The sequence below is a fragment of the Peromyscus leucopus genome, chromosome 23 (genome assembly GCF_004664715.2).
Source record: "Peromyscus leucopus breed LL Stock chromosome 23, UCI_PerLeu_2.1, whole genome shotgun sequence".
Taxonomy (NCBI): Eukaryota; Metazoa; Chordata; class Mammalia; order Rodentia; family Cricetidae; genus Peromyscus; species Peromyscus leucopus.
Window position 1 is genome coordinate 31,710,816 of NC_051082.1, and position 23,709 is coordinate 31,734,524.

The following is a 23,709-nucleotide window of genomic DNA, read 5'->3' on the forward strand; positions in this document are numbered from 1 at the left end:
GTTCCAGGAGATGCCCTTTTTGGGTCTCTACAGGCACTGCATGCATCTGATGCACACACAGACAAGCAGACAAACACTCCTGGCCCAGGAGGCTTAACCCTATTTTATTCTTTAAAATCAAGGGCCAAGTGAATTCCAAGAATTGAGTGTGGACTACAGGAAAGGCAGCTGGTTCACCAGCCTGTTCTGCCCTACCCAGCCTTATCCGTGCAGGGTAGGGCAAAACCACTTCCTGCCAGGGTGGGAAAGGATGAATAGGATGGTCACTGAGTGGAGTTGAATCACATTCCCAGAGCACCTCTCTGGTTGGTCTTCCTTTTACTTTTATTTAACTCCTCCTAGTTCTTTAATTTTTCCTTCTTTGACCTGCTTATTTCCCCCTAGACTTACGAGATTTCTATTTTTAAAGCACAGAGAAGTTGCATCTGACTTCCCATCATCTCTATTCACTTTTCAGAAATAGTCATTAACATTTCTCATGTTGTGAAATTAGCTCTGATGTATGCAAACATTTTCCCTCAATGTTCCTTACGAGCAGATGGGTCTCTGAGAAATGTGGTCCTCAATATGCTTGGAAGAGCCTAGTCTCCAATTTTTATCTCCATAGACTTTCCCCAGACATGTTACCTCTGCCTGTGAAGTATGTCTAATCATCTTTATTTCATGTTAACAGAGGACATGAGGATATCCAACACTGAATTTGTTTAATCATCTTTATTTCATGTTAACAGGGGACATGAGAAGGATATCCAACATTGAATACTCTCATGGAAGCTTCCTAAGTTGATGCTAGGCTAACATGGAAGAGAGTTAGCAAATATCTAGAAGTCTCTGTTGGTTGTTAAAGATAAAGTCCCCAAACCACTCTTCACTCAGTGCTGACAATTTCCTTCAATTTTACCAAACATTCGCAAGAAATTGTCTTCTGCTCTGAGCACTTTACCATACAAATGCATAGGAAAGGGACATGGGAGACATTCAGTCACTTCTTCTTGCTCATTAGTTATACAAATTTAAATAATACCCTCACTTCATTCTTTGTGTTATGTTTAAGCTGATGCATAAAATCCTATAAACTAGACATATAACAGGGTGCTATTTGAAACTTCCATACACATATAAATTGCAGTGTGTTTAAATCATGTTAAACATAGCTGAAACATTTATCATTCTTTTTGTGTGTGTGTGGCAAGAACATTGAGAATTCTTTTGCAAAATTTTTTGAGTTACAGAACATATAATTGTTATTTATAGCTCCCCTACTGTGTAATAGCCCACCAGAGCATCTTATTAATGCTTCACAAGAATGAATTATAGGGGGAACAGAAACCACAGTATTACTCAGTTGAAACAAAGTTCATTTGCATAAAGCATTCTACCACATATATTTTTTTTCTACCACATATTTTTAAGTAAGAAATTTCTAGCTGCATTGTATTTCTGAAGTTTTAAAATATTTGTCAGACTCTAGGAAATGCTGAAATTTAAGTGGTTTGAATCTCTCTTTTTGTATTAAATTGGGTATATTAAGTGGCTGGTCACAGAAAACCAATTAATAATGTTGGGAATACCAAAATAAACTACTGCTTGAGCTGTGGCCATGTAGATATGCCCTTGAACAAGAGTCTCAAATTTAGGCATTAATAATTATTCTGCACATATATAGTTATTATGTATAAAATAATCCTAAAATGTTAGGCATATTTATAACCAAAGATCATGGGTAAATACTACCATGAAAATATGTAACTCAAAGTAAGTGTAACAAAACATGCCGATTCATGCCACTAATGAAAGTTCCTATCTACAGATGAATCTAAGTTAATCAAAGCATATAAAATATGTCTACACGAAGACACTTGTAAATTTTTAGTAATGTCAGAGGACTTCATTTGGGTATAAAGCCAGGTTTTTCTTCTCCAACACAGTGTAATGAAGCTGTTTTGCTATTTTCAGTGTGTCAAAGTCTCATTGGTGACTCTGAATATCTCTCACTTAGCCACCAAGCGCCAAGCCTCAGCCAGGTGCTCAGCCAGTACCCTCTGACCGAAGACCCAAAGCTGCTTACATGTATACACAGTTTCAGCAGATAATATCAAGCAAAGCCATATTTAAAAAAAAAAAAAAAGAACCATCATGGAAAAGAGCCAAATCTTCCATGTATGATCTATCTTATGTATTATTAAATTAAATTTAAGAATAATAAATTGACTTTAACAGAATAATTCAAATAGTCAACAAACATTTAAGGTTTGAAGTGTTTTTCTTCAAAAAGGAGTAAGACGTCTTTCCTGGACTTGGTGAGCATCCTTCACGGGAGGGGAGAAAGATCTCACACACCACAGAGACTAAAATGGGAAGCAATGCTTCCAGCCGAGCCCCCTCTTCCAGTCATATCTCATCAGCATCGTCAACCCCAGACTCATAATATGGCGCCCCATCCCTCATAACTACATTTTTCTAACATAGTTACTGTTAAAATTTAGTAAGACAAGAGTTGAAATTTTAGATCTGCTGTTATTGAAACAAAAATTTAAAAGTCTACAAAGGGCTATGCTATTTCATAAAAATGTGACTCTAAACTTTTTTCCTACACTGACCAGTTTTTATTATTTCACTTATCTGCATGTTAGTACAAATATCAATTCTTGAAACAGATGGACCCCTGACGTAGGGATTGGTGCCTAACTCAAACTAGCAAAGTGATATATTGTCTCAGGAGGTCGCTTGTGTTCTCAATGAAACATCCCTAAGGCCTAAATGTTTTGCAACTTCTATTTCTACTTTTAGAAAATGACTCTCAAATGAAGACTCAGACTTCTGTGGAAAGAGCTGATTTGCATGAATTCCTTCACTCAACAGGAACTTTCCACTATCATTATACTGTGTCCTAAACAAGGGATTAAGACACAGATGAAGAATCAGGTTTGCAAGAACATCCTAGGAAAGCAAACAGCCATCACAGAATTACCCCTTGCTTACTTTTTGTTTGTTTGTTGGTTTGTTTTGTTTTTTTGAGACGGTTTCTCTGTGTAGCTTTGCGCCTTTCCTGGAACTCACTTGGTAGCCCAGGCTGGCCTCGAACTCACAGAGATCTGCCTGGCTCTGCCTCCCGAGTGCTGAGATTAAAGGCGTGTGCCACCACCGCCCGGCCCTTGCTTACCTTTTATCAAGTTAGTTTGGAAGTTTGCTTGCTTTGCTTTAACAATTATTGTCCCCAGCACTCTCCAGGCAGGGTTAAAAGCAATAAGGAGACTAGATGGGCATAATGGTAACCCATGGGCACTTTCAATGGCATCTCCCTATGGTATTTGTCCGTTCTGTTCCTCTTCTTCCAATTAGCTCCCATGAACCAGCACAGGTATCATCTCTCTAGACTAAACAAACTGGGCTCAGTCACAGACAGGATGTAAGGAAATGCCTCCTCGCTGACAGAGGGTAGGGATGCATTCACTGTGCGGCAGCTACTGACTATCTGCTGGGTGGCTGTAGTTAGTGGATCCAGAGCCCGGAGACAGACAAACCGGGTCGCGTGGACTGATGTAACAATGATGGTGTGTGAATAACTGCAGCACACCCCTCGGAGGGAGAAATGAGCTGGAATGAGGCAGTCCAGAGGGTTCACAGAGACGGTACCACAAGAAGAGCCTTGGGGCTTGATAAAAACCAACTTCTTAGGAGACAGACAATGGGTGGAAGCAAAGTTCAGACAGAGGGAAAAGCGTGAGCCAAGCCGGAAAGAGGAAACAGTAGCCATGTGTTGGGAAGACCTTGGATTCCAGCCAATGAAGAGAAAACGAAGGATGGGAAGACCAGGTAAGTGACAGAGTGAGAGAGGGCTCTTGGCACTGCCACTCAACTGGGAAAAGGCTCAGGCAAGCTCTAACCAAGTCACATGACAGCTCCCAGGTCCCAGGGAAACCTTGGTTCTCTCCCATGTTCCCGTTTACTTGAGAAAAAAAAAGATCCCATGAGCCAACGGTAGGGCGTCTTCAATGAGAATCAACAGCTGTTGTCTACCTGCTAGAATGCAGGGAAAACCTCTGCCCCCAATTCAGTATACATCCGGTGATGCCCAGTTGTAGCCAATTGAGAATCTAGTTAATCTTTGAAAACTCTTCAGGAAGTTACCATCCCTACCTTTCTTTGGAGCGATTGTGGTAACAGGGGTGCCAGAACCACGTGACTGCAGGCTGAGGGATCCCATACACGGTGCAAGTGAGGACTTGTCTGCTGCCCAGTGGGTAGAGAGCTGGGCTTGGAAAGGACGACACAGACTTTTCGTAGATCTGAGGTTTCGCTGGAGAGGAGGAGAGAGAGAGCAGTGAGAAGTCAAGGGCAGAGCCAAGGATTTCCTCCTGAATCTCTCCCATGAGAGACCGACCGGTCAGGTGGGTTTTGATGTCAGGAAACACCACCACAAACAAACGCTCATATTATGTAGAAAAATGCCCATTTGATTCCACAGTATGAATATCGTGGTAATAAGTCAAAGCCACCTTGCCTGCAGGAGGTAAGAAAACAAGAAGTAATAGATGGGCATCGTGGCGCACGCCTTTAATCCCAGCCCTCGGAAGGCAGAGGCAGGCAGAGCTCTGTGTATGAGGTTAGCTTGGTCTACAGAGTCAGTTCCAGTACAGCCAGAGCAACACAGAGAAACCCTGTTTCAAAAAACCAACCAACCAACCAACCAACCAACCAACCAGAAAAGATGAAGTAGTTGCCATGGGTCAGAAGTGCAGTACTTTTTTCTTTGTTTTTCTGTGGGGCTGGAACCCAGGGCTCTGTACTTATAAGGCAGGTACTCTACCACTGAGCTTCAGCCTAACCACTAGAAACAGTTTAAGAATATAAAAATTCATGTGGGGCTGGAGAGACGGCTCAGCAGTTCAGAGCACCAGCTGCTCTTGCAGAGGACCCAGGTCAGGTTCCCAGCACCTACATGGTGGCTCACAGCCATCTGCAACTCCAGGTCCAGGGGACCTGACATCCTTTTCTGACCTTCTCAGATACCAGTATGCATGTGGCACACATACGTGCATACACCAATGCAGGCAAAACACTCATACGATAAACTAAACTAAATTCAAAAACAAATACTTTGAAAGTTTGTTTTCTTTGACAGTTTATACTGACTTTGAACTCACGAATTGTCAATAATAGCCATAGAACGCAAAGATTGCTCGAAATTCAACTTACCATTTACAATCAGAGTAGCAGTGAGGTTTTTAAGTAGGTTTGACTGCTTTATGGCCAGCACGATCGTATAGTCCCCTGCGTCCTCGGTGGTGACATCTTTGATAATTAGTGAGTAGCCGTGCACCGAATAGCGAGCAGACTTCTCCGTTGCAGGGGAGCCGTCTTTTAACCTGGGGTTAACAGCATGGTGGGTAAGTCAGGTCATTCATGTCATGATGTCACTTCGGTGGCATTTGCCATTTCAGTTTGAGACCTCAAGTGGATTCATTTTGAGTCTTTGGACGTGAGCACTATTTTTTTGTTTGTTTGTTTGTTTTTTTAAACTTCAGACACTGTTTAATAAAGTCAAGTGAGAGATTTAAACTGGATAGAATTTCCTCTTTGTCCACAAAGAGGAAGGACTGAATGAATGAAGAAGAGAAAGTGGTGGCTGTACATACCCACGAGGGTGTTGGTAGCCAGTGAGACCTAAGTACCAACTCAGAGGCTCCGGTCTGAGTGGGTCAAGCTGTTCCTCAAGGGTTTTCTTTAAGGCTCCATGAGCAGTGCACGTGCTTTTATAAGTCAGATCAGCTAGATCTGATAAAAATTAAAAATAGACGCTCCCATTGTGGGCTCATGTGGAGTTCTTATTAATTACATAAATGGTCACACCAATTGTTCCTTTCACAGAGACACTGTCGTGAAATCAAGATAATCCCCCTTGAGGAAGAACAATGAGAGGTGCCAGGCAGCAGGAATTTAAAGATGTTTTTAATGTAGAATCGATGCCTTGATGTCATCTGTTTGTAGTGAGACTCGGGTGGCCTGGCCTGGCCTGGCCCTATCTGCATGCTGTCACAAGTGTGATGGCAGATAATCATCAGTGACTCTCTGTCTTGATCTCGTGTCCCTCAAGACTTCTAGAAGTTCTCAAGACCCCTTCGAACTCAGTCTATGGCTTAATTTTATACTTTGTTGTTTTTTAAAGACTTACTTTTGTCTGATGTTTAAGTGTTTGCTTGCATGCACCTATGTGCACCATGTGTGTGCAGTACCCACAGAAGTCAGAAGAGGGCGCTGGACCCCCTGAAACTGAGTTACAGGTGGTTGTGAACTTCCTTGTGAGTGCTGGGAGGCGAAGCCAGGTCCTCTACAAGAGCAGCCAGTGCTCTTAACCACTGAGCCATCTCTCCAGCCCTGTGATTTCAAACGCACAGTTCTTTCAACAGGCCCTTTCATTTTTAGGGCGTGTACTGTGCTGTAGAAAGAGGTAGAAATGGTTCTTAGTCAGGCCTTCAGACCTGGGGACAAGCCCTCTGGGGACAAGTTCCGAGTCAGTTAAAATGCTATGCTGTGATCACAAACAGCATGTTGGTATTGTTTCGGTTGCATCCTACTAACAAGGCATCGTTTCAAAAGTGGCTATTTTGTATTATTGTTCCTTGCTACTCTGTTACTGAACAAATCAGCATGGACAGACACGGGTGTGTTTAGATTCGAAGGAGTGAGTATGCTGCCTGCTCATTAAATTACTACCAACTGTTCGATTAAATTTAACAATTCTTCTTTTCTTAAACCATACTTTTGCATGTCTAGCAAGAAAATTACAACGTTTTAGTAACTTCTTAGATATTATAAAATAAAAATATCCATTTATTTCCCACTACAATGCTGTGAAGGTTTAGTACACGGTTTCAACTTGTTATTTAATTTCCTATTAAATATTTGAGTTAGGAGCTGGGTGTAGTGGCTCACACCTTTAATCCCAGCCCAGCACTGAGGAGGCAGAGGTAGGTGGATTTCTGTGAATTTGAGGCCTTGGTAGATAATCAGGGCTATACAGAGAAACCCTATCTTGAACGCCGCGCCCCCCACCCCCGGCCAAAAAAAAAACAAAAGAGTTAGCTGCAAATAAACACTGAAGGACTGAGGGCCAGACAAATTCTTGTGAGGATTTTCCAAAATGGCAGTGCTTCTCTATTGTATGGATTGTTTTTCTAACAACAGTGAGTGGACCTTTTGTTTAAAATGTAGTGATTTAAGCCAAGGATAATGGCATTAAAAAGTAATTTAGCAAAATAACTGCAGATTTAAGACAGATTGCATTGTTTTACGTAGGTACTGTACTGGTCTGACTTTTTAAAGAAAAGAATCGTGTCAGGTATTTCTGAATACTTCAAGCCAAAGAAAACCGTAATTAATTCAAGTAGGTCCACTTGTCTACACCTACCCATGAGTAAGTCCTGCCGCTATTAATGTTTGTTGAAATTTTAAACCAAGGCTGGGACTTTCAACCCAGCTACACATAAAGGAATTATTTTTGGCATCCTCATTACAAGGGCCCACTTCTTCAGGGTTAATAGAGCATGCTACACATTCAAGATGCCTCTGTGTTATTGCCCAGCACATCTCATTCAAAGAACGTTGACATCATAGGAAGGTTTGGAGATGCGGGAATTTAGTATGTGTGAGCGACTGCCGAACTGAACGGGCACTCAAACCCCTCAACTCTTGCTTCACCCCTGGGCACCGCTCCCAGGTCCATCCAGGCCTCCCCAGTGCCACCACCCAGAAATCAACACCATGTCCACCTCTCCAGAGTTGCCCCAAACACCTTCTCTTGCTGTCCCTTTCAGGAATGGGAGCCACTGAAGTTCCTAAGTTCCTACTTGTAAAAATCATCTTAACCGATACAGAAATGACTGCAGTCCTACCATACGACTTCTGGAGAGGGGAAGGCCTTCACTTTCATGGACAGACGGTAGGACCGCTTTCCCGCTATGGTTTCCTGCACCTGCTGCTTCCGATGCTTCACGCTGATGAATCCCTTTCCTTTGAAAGAAGAAATGATAGTGCATCAGGAAAGGATGCATTTACGTCAACATACGCTCACCCCTTCCCTAAGAGAGATGCGGTCAACGAATGGAACATGATGGAGCCTGTCCAGGAGCCCAAGTGCCAACCGACGAGTGATGCCTTCAGGTCAACTGCCAGCAAGTCCTAGAGACGTAAAGCAGCGTACAGGCGATCTCCCACAATGACGAGGGACAGGATTTCTAAAATCTACCTAGCTGATACAATGAAGATGGAGAAAGTTGCTCTGGGCTGAAATGTCAAGCTCCGAAAGGTAAAAGGACAGAAAGTGTCTCCAAGAGCATGGGAGCTCTTCTCAGAACACTGTTTTCCTTTGCAGCAATGGACACAAAGTCTTTCGTTGTCCTTACAGAATTTACATCTCATAATCAAGCAACCGTTTGGGCATTCCGTGGTACTTAGACAAGTTGCAGAAGATCATTAATTCCAGGTGATTTATTGTATTTTTCTACATCCACCTCATGGTAGTATCCGGGGAATTTCCCCCAGATAAAGTAAAACTGGTCCACAGGTTCTGCTTTGGTCATATGGAACAGTAAATGAGGAAATCGTGACTGCTTTACAATCTACGTTACTAATCGAAGCATCCAAAATCAAGACTGTCCACATCAAAAGCAGTATTTTTAAAAGTTAACATTCATCTTTGAGAATTTCATACACTCGCTATTGATCATATTCTCCTCCCCTTCTCCTTGTGGTAATTCCTTGAAGATCTAACCCATCTCCTCCCCACTCCCCGACTTCATATCCTCTCTTTTATTTAAATATCCTCTCTTTTTATTTAATAACCCATCAACTCCAGCTCGTGCTGGCTATATACTTGTGGGTGTGGAGCCATCTGCGTGGGCACAATGACCTACAAGGGGCCACACCCTTAAAGAAAACTGACACCCCCCCCCCCAGAAGCCATTAGCTGTCCACAGCTCCTCAGTTAGGGGTACAAGCTCGTGAATCCCTTCCATAGCCACATGGGAATGTTAACTGGCTTGGTCTTGTGCAGGCCCTGTACAGACAACCACAACTGTCATGGGGTCATGAATGTGCGGTCTTGTCCCATCCAGAAGACATTGTTTTGCTCTGGTCCTCCCCCACCTCAGACTTTTACAATCTTTCCATTCCCTCTTCCCAAAAGTATTCAATTTAAAGAGTATGAAGTGTGCTTAATATGCCTTTGGTGGCTCAAGGGAAGCAGCCTTCGTTCACGGTTGTAACTCTTAGTGAAAAGAACATTGACTTTTTTTTTTTTTCTTTTTGCCAATTCTTAATGCCTAGACCACTTGGAAAGCGTAGTGTGAGTCTGCATGTCTGACTTCTGCTGCTTACCATACACGTGCACGGAGGTGTTGAACGATCTGAACGATGACCCACTCTTCACGCGGCAGGTATAGAGTCCCTTGTCATGGCGCTGCACGTTGCTGATCCTAAGAACACTGTGGAACACATTGCTGTGGCGACTGCTTTGGTCGATCCGCTGCCTGATGGTAGCTCTCTTCCATGCCTAGAAAGAGAACGCACAGTGGGTGGAGAAGTCCCCACTGTTCTTGCCCGAGGTTACGGTGGTTCTGCCTTCCTCAAATCAGTATTCAGGTTAGCAGGCACACCAGATCCACCACCAGCAAAGGGTCAGGAAGCCACGCCTCTGTCTAGATTTGCACCCATGCCAGCAGGCTAGCCTTTAGTTAGCACTCCACCTCTGTGAGTGGGGCCTTCACATACACATTGTGACCACCTGGTGAGATCCCAGGCTTTTGCTTTGTTACCAGCGAGGAAATGGAAGTGACAGAGGTACTGGCCCCAGAATACCAGGAACTCGGGTCCCTTGGGTATGCATTTAGTGATTTCTCCCCACCACAGGCTCCCCTCTGAACAGCAGCCTGTCTCCTCAGACTCAATGGTGGTGTTCCTGTAAATAAACACAAGTTCCCCTTCCCACCGGTGGGAATGGAAATTCAGGTCCTGGCTCCAGCTACTCCCTTTTCGTTATTTCACATTTTGAGCCATGCTCATCAGCTTCTGCTGAATGGTGGGAAAGGGACATGGGATGTGCACACCCAGAGGTCATTTCGGCCATCATCTGCAGGGCCTGTCCCTTATCTCAGGGAAAGACCACGTTCTGCTGTCTGGTTGGCTGCAGCGGCCTGCTCACTGCTGGGAGAAGATGCGAGGCCGCCTCCTTCAATTGTTCCTCTTATAACACGGACCGCGCGCGCGCGTCATTTCCCTCTCTCAAGTCCTTCCCTGGGGAGGGTCGTGGGAAAAGGACTTGGAAGCTGTCCAGACAGAGCTGAGGGTCTCGAGTCTGGTTCCCTCCGCCATGCTCAGTCAACTTTCACCCACCCGCCTTTTAATTCCCCGTTGGCACAGACATATGTTTAGGCCATTTGCGTGGTTCTCAGCAATAACAAAAGACACAACTGTCAATCACTGCTGTGAAAAGTCAGGACCAGTCTCCAGTGTAACAGACCCAGGAGCCTTTGCGCCACTCCGTCCAGAGGCGTGACTTCCCCTCTAAAGAGTTTTCTTCCCAAGTGTGTTGTTGGCATGGTTTGTCCTTTGGGAAAGAACTCATCCAGGCCTCCAGCTCTGTGGCCACCAGCTGCATGTGGCCATTTAATACAGCTACTCAAGATGAGGAATTTCCCGCTGCAGCTAGTCAGTTTAAGTGTTCATCCACCACAGTGGCTAATGGACACTTGATTGTACAAGGCAGAAAGAGAATATTTCTATCACAGAAAGTTCTACAGGACAGCACTGTTTTAGAAGGCTACTGGTGGGGGGCGGGGGCGGGGAGGGGAGGATGGAAAGATGACTCAGTGGTTAAGGGCACTGACTGCTTTCCCAAAGGACCTGGGTTCAAATCCCAGCACCCACCTGGTAGCTAACAACTGTCTCTAACTCCAAGATCTGACACTCTCACACAGATTTACTTACAGGCAAAATACCAATGCACATAAATGTAAATAAATTTAAGGGGGAAAAAAGGTTACTGGTATTTGGTATATATAGTACTAATACCCTCTTTGAATTTTTGTTATTAATTGATTTATTTTCTGTGTATGGTATGGGTGTTTTGTTTGTCTGTATGTCTATACACCATGTGTGTGCCTGGGAGCCTGAGAAAGCCAGAAGAGGGCTTTGGATCCCCTGGGATCTGGAGTTACTGATGGTTCTGAGCTACTATGTAGGTGCTGGAAATTGAATCTGGGTCTTCTGTAAGAGCAGCCAGTGTTCTTAACCTCTGAGCCATCTTTCCATCCTCCAGTATCAACATTCTTTTTTGTTTGTTTGTTTGTCTGTTTTTTGAGACAGGATTTATGTAGCTTTGGAGCCTGTCCTGGAACTCGCTCTGTAGACCAGGCTGACCTCAGACTCACAGAGATCCGCCTGCTTCTGCCTCCCAAGTGCTGGGATTAAAGGCGTGCGCCACCATCTGGCCCAGTATGAACATTCTTGATAGCAATAGGAACTGGATAAAAGTCTCTTCCCTCTTGACATTTATCAAGAATTTTTATTTCTATCAGAAGATATTGCTTCATGTTATTGCATTTTTAGTTAAACGGAGTAACAGTATTTTCTAGAAAATTGTCAATATCTGATCAGTTCCTATAGGGAACATATTACATCTTTTGTTGCAAAGTTTTTCTATTTCCACAGGGGGAAAAAAAAAAGAGTTGATGAAAACAAGTTGGAGCTGAAGCATTAATCTTTCATTCACGATTTAATCATAAATTAATTTTGATTGGCAGTCTGAATGACATAACAAACACCCGTCCTTGGGATGTGCGACATAAATCACCCTGGCACATGAGAAATGGGAGTGGGCCTCCTGCCAGCGTTTTCTTCCCAGCTTATCGCTGTTTTCCCATCTGTGTGTTTCAATAAGTAACCGGCACTTGCAAGGATGCTTAACCTGAACAAGGAAACCAGCTCTGCCTCCAAACCTCTCATTTTCACTCTTGAAGGACAGAATGGCCCCTTTGACAGTTAAGGAGTGCCGCATTGGCTGGCTGGCTTGAAGTATCTTTACCAAACACACCGTAATCAGGTGCCTGACTGTCTGCCAGAACCTTCTATGAATGCGCTGACAAGGACAATCTCCTGAAGAGTTGTTATGACAAAAGATAGTCCTTGCCTGGCACTGAGTGATAAATCCCCTCCCTTCTTGCAGTCCTAATGCAGGACGGACCGGCCTGCTTGCCTTCCAGACTCACCAGTGGAAAGAGCAGCCTTTACCCTTCAAAACAAGGCCCAGACATCAAAGCCCGGATCTGCACTATCACAGCCAGGGACCGCCAGGCCAGGGAGGCACCCGTTCAAACCTGCCGCTTTCCTGTCCACCCACACCGCCCTGGGAGCAGGATTTTCTCATTTTTCCCACTTCAAAAACCCAGTGGGGTTTCACTCGCTCAAAGCAGACACAAACAGTGCCCCACGGGAGGAAGAACTGGAAAAGCGGCACTCACTTTACCAGGGTAATTCCAGCTCATCTGCACCCTCGTGTTCAGGTCAGTGGTCGCAGTGCAGTTGAGGATAAGAGTTTGACCGTGCAGCAATCTCACCGGGCTTGGAGGCCTTATGCGGACATCTAGGATTGTATTGGCTGCAAGTATAAGATTAAAAAAAAATGTTAAAAAAAAAAAATGAAGATTTCACAGATCAGAGGGAGGCGAAGGACTGTCCCCGGGGTCCACACCTGTGGGGACAGTACTTACTTTGCCGATAGGTCAAATAGTTTGTCTGGTACAGGTGCCCGTTGACTGTGGCCTCGCAGTTCAGGAGTCCTATTTCCCTGTAAGTGGCATTTGCTATTATAAAGCCTTTCCTACTGTCCCATATAATTCTTTCTCCATCAGGGGTCAAAGTATCCGATGGAAACTGGAAAGAAAGAAGCATGCTTAACAAGAGTCCTGGTAGGGATGAGTCAACACAACATGAGAAAACATGGCTTCCACCCACAGTGCAAACCGCTGCACGGAGCCATTCCCAGATGGGGCGGGACACTGACTGAGAAGTCACAAGGATCAACACCAGGGCCCACTGTGGCCAGGAGTCCCCTGCACTGGAACCGAGGTCTTTTCTTTTCTTTTCTTTTCTTTTCTTTCTTTCTTTCTTTCTTTCTTTCTTTCTTTCTTTCTTTCTTTCTTTCTTTCTTTCTTTCTTTCTTTTTTGTTGTTTTGTTTTTTGTTTTTTGAGACAGGGTTTCTCTGTGTAGTTTTGGTGCCTGTCCTGGAACTTGCTTTGTAGACCAGGCTGGCCTTGAGCTCACAGAGATCCGCCTGTCTCTGCCTCCCGAGTGCTGGGATTAAAGGCGTGCGCCACCACCGCCCAACCCAAGGTATTTTCTTGAGCAGTTGAGTAAGACTCCCCTACTGACTCCAGCCCTGACACCTACTGGCAACAGGACACAGATGGGATGGGGACTCGAACCTGTCCCTGAGGGACACTTCTGACTTCCCAACTACAGTCACTGCCCAAAGCTTGCCTGATACCCACTTTTTTGTTTTTAAAAATAATTTATTTATTTGTATTTTATGTGCATTGGGTGTTTTGCCCACATGTGTATGAGGGTGCTGGATCCCTTGGAACTGGAGTTACAGACAGTTGTGAGCTACCATGTGGTTGCTGGGAATTAAAGCCAGGTCTTCTGGAAGAGAGAGCAGCCAGTGCTCTTAACCACTGAGCCATCTCTCCAGCCCCGGATATCCACCTGTGTGGACTGGCTAGGTGCTGGGTGGGGTCGGGGCTGGTTGGTCCTTACCCTCTAAAGTTCTCTTGGGAAAGCTTTTGAAGAGTACCAGCAGCCTGCCGGCTCTTTGGATGGTCTGACATATTTGTTCTCTCTTCTCTGGGCTTGATTGGAAACCTCTTCCTTTTCTAAATATACAACTTAGAATTTGAGGAGGACTCTCATGGATGGAGTTCTTTCCCTCTTTTTTTCTAAGATGTGAAGTCTGGGTACCACCCAGGACTTAGGCCTTTGTCTCTAGGACAGGACAAACTCAGACCTAAGGCTGGTTCCTTATGTGTGATTCCCAAAAAGGAGATCCTGTGGCCCTGCTGATGGCCCCAACGCTAGCCGTGGATACTCTACCCAGACACCAGCTCATCCACATGAGCGACACAACTGACCCTCGCTTTTGGATATGTGACTGACAGTATACCAAAACTTGTCGTGGGTTTGGTTCTTCTATTATTTAGATTTATGCTTAGGACATTATCATTTGACTCTCCTTAAATATACACCACCCTACTAGTGTTTCCTGTCCATATCACGTCAGCCTCTGCTTCTGTTCTTCTTACAGGGCTGTTTTAAGATTCAGGTTGTTTAAGAGCCAAACGATAATGTCCTAAGATTCTTCCATAAGGAGAAGTCCAGATGTCTGTGAGAAAATGATTCCAGAGGCTTAAAATGTCATAATACTTTTTTTTTGGTTTTTCAAGTCGGGGTTTCTCCGTGTAGCTTTGCACCTTTCCTGGAACTTGCTCTGGAGACCAGGCTGGCCTCGAACTCACAGAGATCCGCCTGCCTCTGCCTCCCAAGTGCTGGGATTAAAGGCGTGTGCCGCCAGCCACCGCCCTGCATGTTGTAACACTTTTGAAGCAAAACTGTGATGGGAGTAGCACTGAGCTTTACCTTTTTCAGAGTGACTGTGACGTTGGGTGACGTCACCCGGCAGGGGATGATGAGTTCTCGTCCTTCCGTCATGTACACAACTTTAGGTATGTCGCTGTGCGTCTCTATGAAAGGACTCCCTGCATCTGAGTGGGGGAAAACAGAGAAGTAATTGGAAATGTACGTCTACAGTGTAGACAGGACTGTCCCTGAAGCTCTGCGGCAGCCACGCCAGGCCCTCACGCCAGGCCCTCACCGCACAGCAAACAGCTTGTGCTTTGTCCCTGAATCCAGCCTTCTGTGTGTCTGTCTGTCTCCCAAAGGAACCCAGCTTCTTCAGTTCTTCAGTGGGGTTACCCTGACACCCTAATATGCAGTTACAGGGAACCACCACGTGCAAAAGCTTTGGGAGTGCAGTAAGGGAGAGGGGGGCAGAGGTTCTGCATAAACTCCGGCTATGTTAAGTGGCCCAGGAAGTACCCCCCAGGGCCTCTGTGGCCACTGGGAACACACAGGTGCTACCACTTGGGAGAGATGGGGCAAGGCAGAAGTAAGCAAACCGGAGGGATTATCATTTGAATGGCAGAGGCACCACCTGAAGGCTTTCTAGCCCCTGCCTGGTAACTCGGGATGAGTGGGAAAGCGGGCCGGGAAATGCACGTGTTCCAGGAAATGCACACGTTTCATCTGGTTAGGCGCGTCTCTTCACCGCGCAAGGCTTATCCGCTTGCTGAGAGGTCTGGAGGAGCCTTTGTATCATCACCAGAACACCTCTTTGGAAAGTGTGGCATTGTCTCTCAGGGGCAAGGAGGAATCTAACTACCTGCTGGACTTCCTTGTCCTTCCTCCAAGGAACCAGAATGAACATCAGCTATTTCTAGAAATGTTCTCACTGTCCACCCTGCTCTTGTCTGCAGGAATCCGTGGACATCCTCAAACAATGATCCCTTGTTTGGGTTCTCACTTCCCCGACTTGGTTCCGAACTTTAGGGACCAAGAGCCCAGAATGAAAAAACCAAGAAGGCCCCGACCCGCTCGCTGGCTGGTCCTCCCTCAAACCTAGATGCTGACACAGGATGACTATTAGAGAAACCAATGCTGTCAGCAGGCAAGGGTTGCCACACACCCACGGTGGCTGCGCGGTGACTGTGTGAGCGAGGCTGGTGAGGTCCTGAGCACTTGGTACTTCTGAATGGGGCCTACATGGAAAGAGAGTTGAGTGAATGGAGTTACTTAAGCTAAGGAGAGTGGACCCTCAGCCTATCATAGGAATCTTAAAACAGCCCTGTAAGAAGAACAGAAGCAGAGGCTGATGTGATGTCTGCCAGTCAAAGGATGCTGGGAAGCCAGACTAAGGAGATGGGAGGTGAAGATGCAGATTCCTAACAGGTATGGTGGGGGCTGGCCCTGGAAACACCTTGATTTCAGACTTGCAGTGGCAGAGAAAACAGAAAACAAACACACTGGATCCAGGCTTTGTGATCCACACCCATAATCCCAGCAGGTTAGTCAAGGAAGCAGGACAGATGGCCAGCCTCGGCTACTTGGCTAGGTACCTTTTTTTTTTTTTAAGGAATTGGGGCCAGGGGTGTAGGAAGTGGGAGGGGGAAAAAGTTAGTTATCTTTGGATGTTAGTTTTATGAGTTATTCTCTCCTCCTCTCTTTTCCTTTTTATTTTTTCCTTCTTGGTTTTTGTTTTTTGGGTTTTTTTTTTTTTTTTTTTTTTTTTTTGAGGAAAGGTCTTACTATGTAGCTCTGGCTAGCCTGAAACTAACTCTGTAGACTAGGCTGGCCTTGAACTCACACAGAGTTCTCATGCTCAGCTGGGTAATTTTCTCTGTTGGTTCTTCTAGAATAATCATATATCATTTAATAATAACCATTAAAGTTAAAACTCAAGTTAGAAAGCACTATCCATCTGCGCTTGAGGAAAACAACCCACTTGTCATTGATCGGCGTTCATTTCGACTGCCACCGTTTATAATAGAGCTGTTGTGTTGATTAGGAATTCTCGGTGCGTGTAGAACATGAGCAAAGGGAGAAAATAAGTGATGTGGAGATGGGGTGCTGGTCAGAACCACATCCTCCCCCATAGATGAGGATGCCAAGGCAGACGCCCAGTAGGGCCAGGTCTGCATCGTGCTCTCTCTTCCTCCTGCCAAGTCTCTCTACAATAGAGAGAGAGACGAGAGACAGACAGACAGTATGTCCCAAGGGTAAACAGAAACAACAGGAAAGAGCTTAATTCCTTTAACTGAACTATAAATCCTTCATATTCATTTACTTTCTTCTCAGACAACCATTTCCAACAAAGAACACTGACATCAGAAGTTTCTAGAGGAAATCGTAAACACGGTGTCATCAGCTCTCAGCTCAAGAAACAGCAATTTCAAATGGGATCATCTTTGCCTCTGAGTCCCTTTGTCCCTTTGCTTCTGTGGACTCCCCCAAACACTTAGATTTCACCCAGCTATTGTCTCCCAAAGGCCTGCCTCAGTGTCAGCAGACGGCCCGCTGAAACTCAAAGACGTCCGTCCAAACACAACTAAAAACATATTGTTTGTATGTCAGCCAATAGCAGCACTAGAAGTCCACATTTGCAAATGACCCTATGCCTCTACACACACACACACACACACACCATTCTACTCTCTGGGCTTATTAAAAGTACATTTCCTTTGCAACTTGCTTCAAGGAAGAGCACAGAATGAACTTGCCTGACATAATACAAACATATTTTGTTTTGTAGGACCATAGGTATGGGAGAGGTCACAGTTCCATTAATATCACCAGTAAAACCACTTCCTACTCCCATAGGATGTATTTGTCTTTGTTATAAAATTAAAAATGACTACTACACCCAGCCAGAGTGGGTTCCTGCAATCAAAGTGGCTGCTTGTTGAAAGAGTGAGAAGAGGCCAGTGCTCAGGCCACTCACACACCGTCACCGAGGACTCAAGATAACGCTGTCCTCACCCCCTGAACCTTTAGGGCTCACAGCAGTGGCAGGAACCTGGCAGGGCGTATGGCGGTCTTCCCACCCAGGGGGAGAATCTGGGCTGTCACTCTTCAGTGCAAGTGGACAAGGAGAGATCAGAGACCCTTGCTAAGAGTAGAAGAACTGTGTCGGGTTTTAATGGCTGTTTTTCCTTTGGGGACCTGTAACCACGATGGCACGTTAACGCACACAGTGTGGAGAATGTCATTCTGACTCCAGTTCTAACCCACACTGATGCAAGTAAGTGACCCCCTCCTCAATTTTTAAAAGCCCTCTTCTCTTTTATTTGAAAGCAGGTTCAAAAGTAAGCATCCTGCTTCCTAGCACACACACATTTTTTTAAAAAAAGATTTTTATTATTTTTACATGCATTGGTGTTTTGCCATTGGGTGTCAGGTCCCCTGGAACTGGAATTACAGACAGTTGTGAGCTGCCAGGTGGGTGCTGGACATTGAACCTGGGTCCTCTGGAAAAGCAGTCAGTGCTCTTAACCACTGAGTCATCTCTCCAGCCCACGCACACACATTTTAAAGATGCATATAGACTTTTTCCTGGTTATCTTTCCCTTCATTTTTATTTTCTGCCAAGTCCTGGTCTTGGGGACTCTGAGGGATTAAAAAGGAGGGTGTGGTTTTCACTTTATTGAAGAAGTGGAGAGGATAAGCACTAACCAATCCCACAAAGACATCTACATCTGGGCATGGGACTCTCCGCAGGTTTTCAGGCTGTGGATTAGATCTAACACTGATGATGGTTTGCTGATTGGTAAAGAAAAAAAATTTTTTCTTTGAAATATATGCAAGCCAAAGAAAAGATGCAAATTCTTCACAGACTCACACTGTCTGCCAAGGGTTTGTTAGTTCAGCTTTTCAGCTATCACGTGATTTGAGTGCCTATGACATCAAACAAAATAGACCTTTAAAAAGATTTACCTGTGTGTGTGTGTGTGTGTAGGCCACCTGTGTCTGCCACAAGTGTCTGCAACAGCTAGGAGCGGGTGTTGGATTTCCTGTGGAGCTGAAGTCACAGGTAGTGTAGGCACCCAACATGGGTGCTGGGAACCGAACTCTGATCCTTTGGAACAAGTACTCTTAGGTCCTAAGCTGTGTATCCAGCCCCAAATAGACTTTAAAGCAGTAAATGTTGCTAGAGATAGAGAATACTTAATCACAGTAAGAGGACCAATCTATCAGGAAGACATAACAATGATAAATGTGTACGCATCTAACAACACACAACACAAGAAGCAAAACCCGACAGAATGGGAGGGAAAAATGTAGTAAAACAACAACACGAATACTTCAACCTCCAACCACCCCCCTCCACCCAATATAGGGTTTCTCTGTGTAGCCCTGGCTGTCCTGGAACTCACTCTACAGGTCAGGCTGGCCTTGAACTCAGAGATCTGCCTGCCTCTGCCTCCCAAGTGCTGGGATTAAAGGTGTGCACCACCACTGCCTGGCTAGCTTTCTACTTTTTAAAAAAAGTTAGTTAATTTCATGTGTCTCTATGTGCTTCTGTGAGTTCATATGCACCAGAGGAGGCCAGAAGAGGGCACCGGATCCTCTGGAACTGGAGTTACAAGCAGTTGTAGGCAGTTTACCATGTGAGTGCTAAGGATCGAACCCAGAGGATCGAACCCAGATCTTCTGCAAGAGCAGCCAATGCTCCTAACCACTGAGCCCTCTCTCCAGTCCCATATTCCTTTCAGTGAAGATGGAATAACTGGACAGAAGATCAAACAGGAAGGGAGTACTTGAGCAACACTAGTAACCAAGTACACCTGACACATGCATAGAACACCGCACTCATCCAAGCAGGCTAGACATGCTTCTTAAGTGCACACAGAGAATTTCAATGACAGAGCACATGCTAGGCCATAAAACAAAGCTTAATAAAGTCAAAAGAATAGAATGAATGTAGAGTGTGTTATTTAGAATTCAGTAACAGAAATTGGGAAGACTGGAAAAACTAGAAATTAGATGACACATTCTTAAACAACAAGTTGGTCAAAGAAGAACTCAAAAGAGGGATCAGAAAATGCTTTGGAATGAAGAGGACAACACAAGGCATCACACTCAGAGGATGAACTAACACACATTTAGAGGGAAAGTAACAGTAAGCTGACGACTGAGCCTTTGAAAGGGTGAACACAATGTGACAAAACTTATCCAGTAGTCCAAGGAGAAAAAATAGACTCAAACTGCTACAAACAGAAGTGAGACATTAGAACAGACCTCACGGAGGTATAGACAGATGTGAGACACTAGAACAGACCTCACGGAGGTATAGACAGATGTGAGACATTAGAGCAGATGTCACGGAAGTATAGACAGATGTGAGACATTAGAGCAGACTGCATGGAAGTACAGACAGATGTGAGACATTAGAACAGGCCTCATGGAAGCATAGACAGACGTGAGACATTAGAGCAGACCTCACAGAAGTACAGACAGATGTGAGACATTAGAATAAAACTCATGGAAGTATAGACAGACATGAGACATTAGAACAGACCTCATGGAAGTATAGACAGATGTGAGACACTAGAATAGAACTCATGGAAGTACAGACAGATGTGAGACATTAGAGCAGACCTCATGGAAGTACAGACAGATGTGAGACATTAGAATAGAACTCATGGAAGTATAGACAGATGTGAGACACTACAGCAGACCTCATGGAAGTACAGACAGATGTGAGACATTAGAATAGGCCTCATGGAAGTACAGACAGATGTGAGACATTAGAGCAGACCTCATGGAAGTATAGACAGATGTGAGACATTAGAATAGGCCTCATGGAAGTACAGACAGATGTGAGACATTAGAACAGACCTCATGGAAGTACAGACAGATGTGAGACATTAGAACAGGCCTCACAAAAGTATAGACAGATGTGAGACACTAGAACAGACCTCATGGAAGTACAGACAGATGTGAGACATTAGAATAGAACTCATGGAAGTACAGACAGATGTGAGACTAGAACAGACCTCATGGAAGTATAGACAGATGTGAGACATTAGAGCAGACCTCATGGAAGTACAGACAGATGTAAGACATTAGAACAGACCTCACAGAAGTACAGACAGATGTGAGACATTAGAACAGGCCTCATGGAAGTATAGGCATTATGAAGGAATATGGTCATACACCATCACCTAGATGACAGATAAAATGGACAGATTTCTAGAGAGGCACAAACTACTGGAAATACCAAGAGGTAGATGGCCCAAACAGACCTACAACAAGAGATTGAATCAGTTATTAGAAAACAAAACAGATCTACCTGCTCACAAGGAAACGCCAAGACTCAGATGGCAAATGAATTCTACCAAACTTAAAGATTACCAATTCTTCATAAACTTTTCCCAAAAAAAATGAGAACAATGAAAACTTTCTAACTCATTCTATAAGGTCAATGTTCTAATGAAGCCCAGACTGAAACCTTCACAAGAAAACTATCAAATGAGTACAATGTATGATCAAAACAAACCTCAACAAAATCATGACACATTACAGCCAGCTTGTAAGAATAAACAGCCAGGGGAAAGGCTGACAAGTACATTTCACCAAAACTGAGAACTTTCCGTCTTCAAGGAAGACTGTCCAGAGAGTGAAAATACAAACCCCTCCCGGAAAATGGGTGAAAATGTGTGTATCTGCTAAGGCTCTTGCATCTAAAACATACAAAATACACTTATATTTAATCCTGAATACATTTTAAGCAGTATATAACACATATATTTATAATACATACACATCTAGATAAGAATATATGAAACATTTATAACATTACATAAAATAATAATAAATGTAAGACCTTTTACAACTCAATAAGAAAGACAAATACCTCCACTTAAGAGGGCAAGAGGGCGGGGCCAGAGAGATGGCTCAGCAGTTTAGAGTATTGACCGCCCTTGCCAAAGACTCAAGTTTGGTTCTCAGCACCCGCATCAGGTGGCTCACAGTCTCATGTAACTACAGCTCCAGGGAATCCGACGCCCTCTTCTGGCCTCTGCCAGCACCCCCATACAGGTGGCACACACCCACATAGACGCTCATGTATACATAAGTTAAAAGCAATAATAAAAATAACATTTTTTTAAAAAATAATTCAAAAAGACTTGAATGGATATTTCTCCCAAGACGAGATACAAAGGATTCGGCAAACGCATGACAAGTTTCCTGAGGTCAGGAGCCATTGGGAAAATACTCATCAGAGTGGTGAGTGACCACTTCACAGCCGCCAAAATGGCTAAATAAAAGGGACATAGTAGCAAGAGCTGACAAGAGCAGGCAGTAGCTGCAGCTGAGATGAGAAATGGCACAACTCCATTAAAAACCAAAACAAAGCAATGGTTACTTCCCCCAAAGTGTCAACACAGAACTAGCGGCCTCACCACTCAGAAATCCTGCCGACAGGTGCACACTCAAGACATGGGCGTTTGTATCCAAACAACAGCTTGTATACAGTGTTTACGAAGGGTTATTAAAAATAGCCATATGCCAGGCAGTGGTAGTGCATGTCTTTAGTCCCAGCACTGAGGAGGCAGAGGCAGTTGGATCCCTGTGAGTTCAAGGCCAGCCTGATCTACATAGTTAGTTCTAAGATAGCCAAGGCTATGTAGAGAGACCTTGTCTCAAAAAATTAAAACAAAAGACAAATAACAACAAGAAGTCGGGGAGCAGAAATGACACAAGTATCTATCAGCTAATAAGTGGGTCACTGAAGTGTGGTCTATCTATCCACACCATGTAGCATGATTCAGTCAGCTATTAAAAAAAAATGAGGGTGATGCAAAGTAGAAGAACCTCAAAAACACACTGTGTCAAAGAAGCCAGACACAGCTAGACTCTTGTAAAAAATCTGGAAGAGGCAGATCTACCCTGCAGAAAGTAGGTCAATGCTTGCTTAGGACAGAAGAGGCATGGGTTGGGGGTATGGAGCGGGTCCACAGGGTCCAGCTTTCCTTCTGAGGTGGTGGAGTATGGTATATTCTGTCAATACACTGAAGCCCACTGAAGTCTCGATTGAAAACAGGTGAATCCTGCGGTTTGTAGACGACTTCCCCATACGACTTATCTGGAAAGAAAGCTGGGGACCCTGTTTTCTGAGCTGGAATGACTCCTGCTCACCCCCTGGGTCCTCACAGCCCTTCTCTCCAATCCCACCCAGTGCACATTCTTTCCAGGGCACTCATCAACAACGGGATTGGCCCCTGTGCCAAAGCCATCGTAGACAAATGTGTCCTCGGGTCCCCTGGGGTCCCTGAGTCTTTAGAACAATGAAGGCCTTTCGGTCTTCATTTAGATGAATGGAGCTTGTGCACTCTGGGCAAGAGGTGTGCATCACACACGTGTGCACATTGGTAGCCCCTGGTTACCCAGAGGATCAGCATCCAGATTTAAGAGGGATTACAGAAATGTCACCGAGGCTGGCTCAGTGCCTTAGTTAGTCTTCTTGTTGCTACAGCAAGATAACATTAAGTTAAGGAAGGAAGAATTCAGTGTGGCTGTATTTCAGGGCATTGAATACATCACAGCAGTGGCGGTGGCGGCGGCGGCGGCGGGCACACAGACTGGAGTCAGTTTGTGGTTGAGGGTGCTTATAGCCACAGCTTCCCCGTGGTGTTGGCTAAGAAGCAGAGGCTGGCCCGAAGGGAAGCTGGGCCACAATCTTCCAGGTCTGTCTCCTGTGGCCTATACCCACCAGTGGGCCTCGGTCTGAAAGGTTTCATGGCCTCTCAACCCAGTACCGCCTGCAAAGGGCCAAGTACTCAAAGGCAGGAGCCTGTGGGGACCTTTCACCTTCAAATGTGAACACTCAGCAAGTGGCTCTCCAGTGTCGGCCAAAACGACAGACACCTTACACAAAGCAGTTCTGTCAGAGCAGGGAACACAGGGAAGGACCATTGCATTCCCATCCATGATGCCACTGTAAATCACCGAAACAAACGAACCCTGAAATTAGCAATTCTTTATCTGGGTACCACAAAGGAAGAGGCACGATTCCTGAGAAGCCCTTCCTTACGACTGCC

At 44.8% G+C, this 23,709-nt stretch overlaps 1 protein-coding gene and 1 long non-coding RNA gene across 2 annotated transcripts in view; one reads left to right on the forward strand and one right to left on the reverse strand.

The window, feature by feature from the left end:
• Flt1 (fms related receptor tyrosine kinase 1) overlaps positions 1-23,709 on the reverse strand; it is a 167,845-nt gene that overhangs the window by 108,529 nt on the left and 35,607 nt on the right. The window contains exons 4-10 of the mRNA XM_028878044.2: positions 14,690-14,814; positions 12,768-12,930; positions 12,519-12,655; positions 9,379-9,553; positions 7,896-8,013; positions 5,200-5,369; positions 4,141-4,300 (exon numbers count right to left, since the gene is read on the reverse strand). Of these exons, the coding sequence (XP_028733877.1) occupies positions 4,141-4,300; positions 5,200-5,369; positions 7,896-8,013; positions 9,379-9,553; positions 12,519-12,655; positions 12,768-12,930; positions 14,690-14,814 (1,048 nt within the window). The remainder of the gene's footprint in view (positions 1-4,140; positions 4,301-5,199; positions 5,370-7,895; positions 8,014-9,378; positions 9,554-12,518; positions 12,656-12,767; positions 12,931-14,689; positions 14,815-23,709) is intronic.
• Positions 3,608-8,692, forward strand: LOC119086522. The gene is made up of 3 exons (XR_005089827.1): positions 3,608-3,816; positions 7,818-8,308; positions 8,408-8,692. It is a non-coding gene; the product is annotated as an uncharacterized LOC119086522 (long non-coding RNA).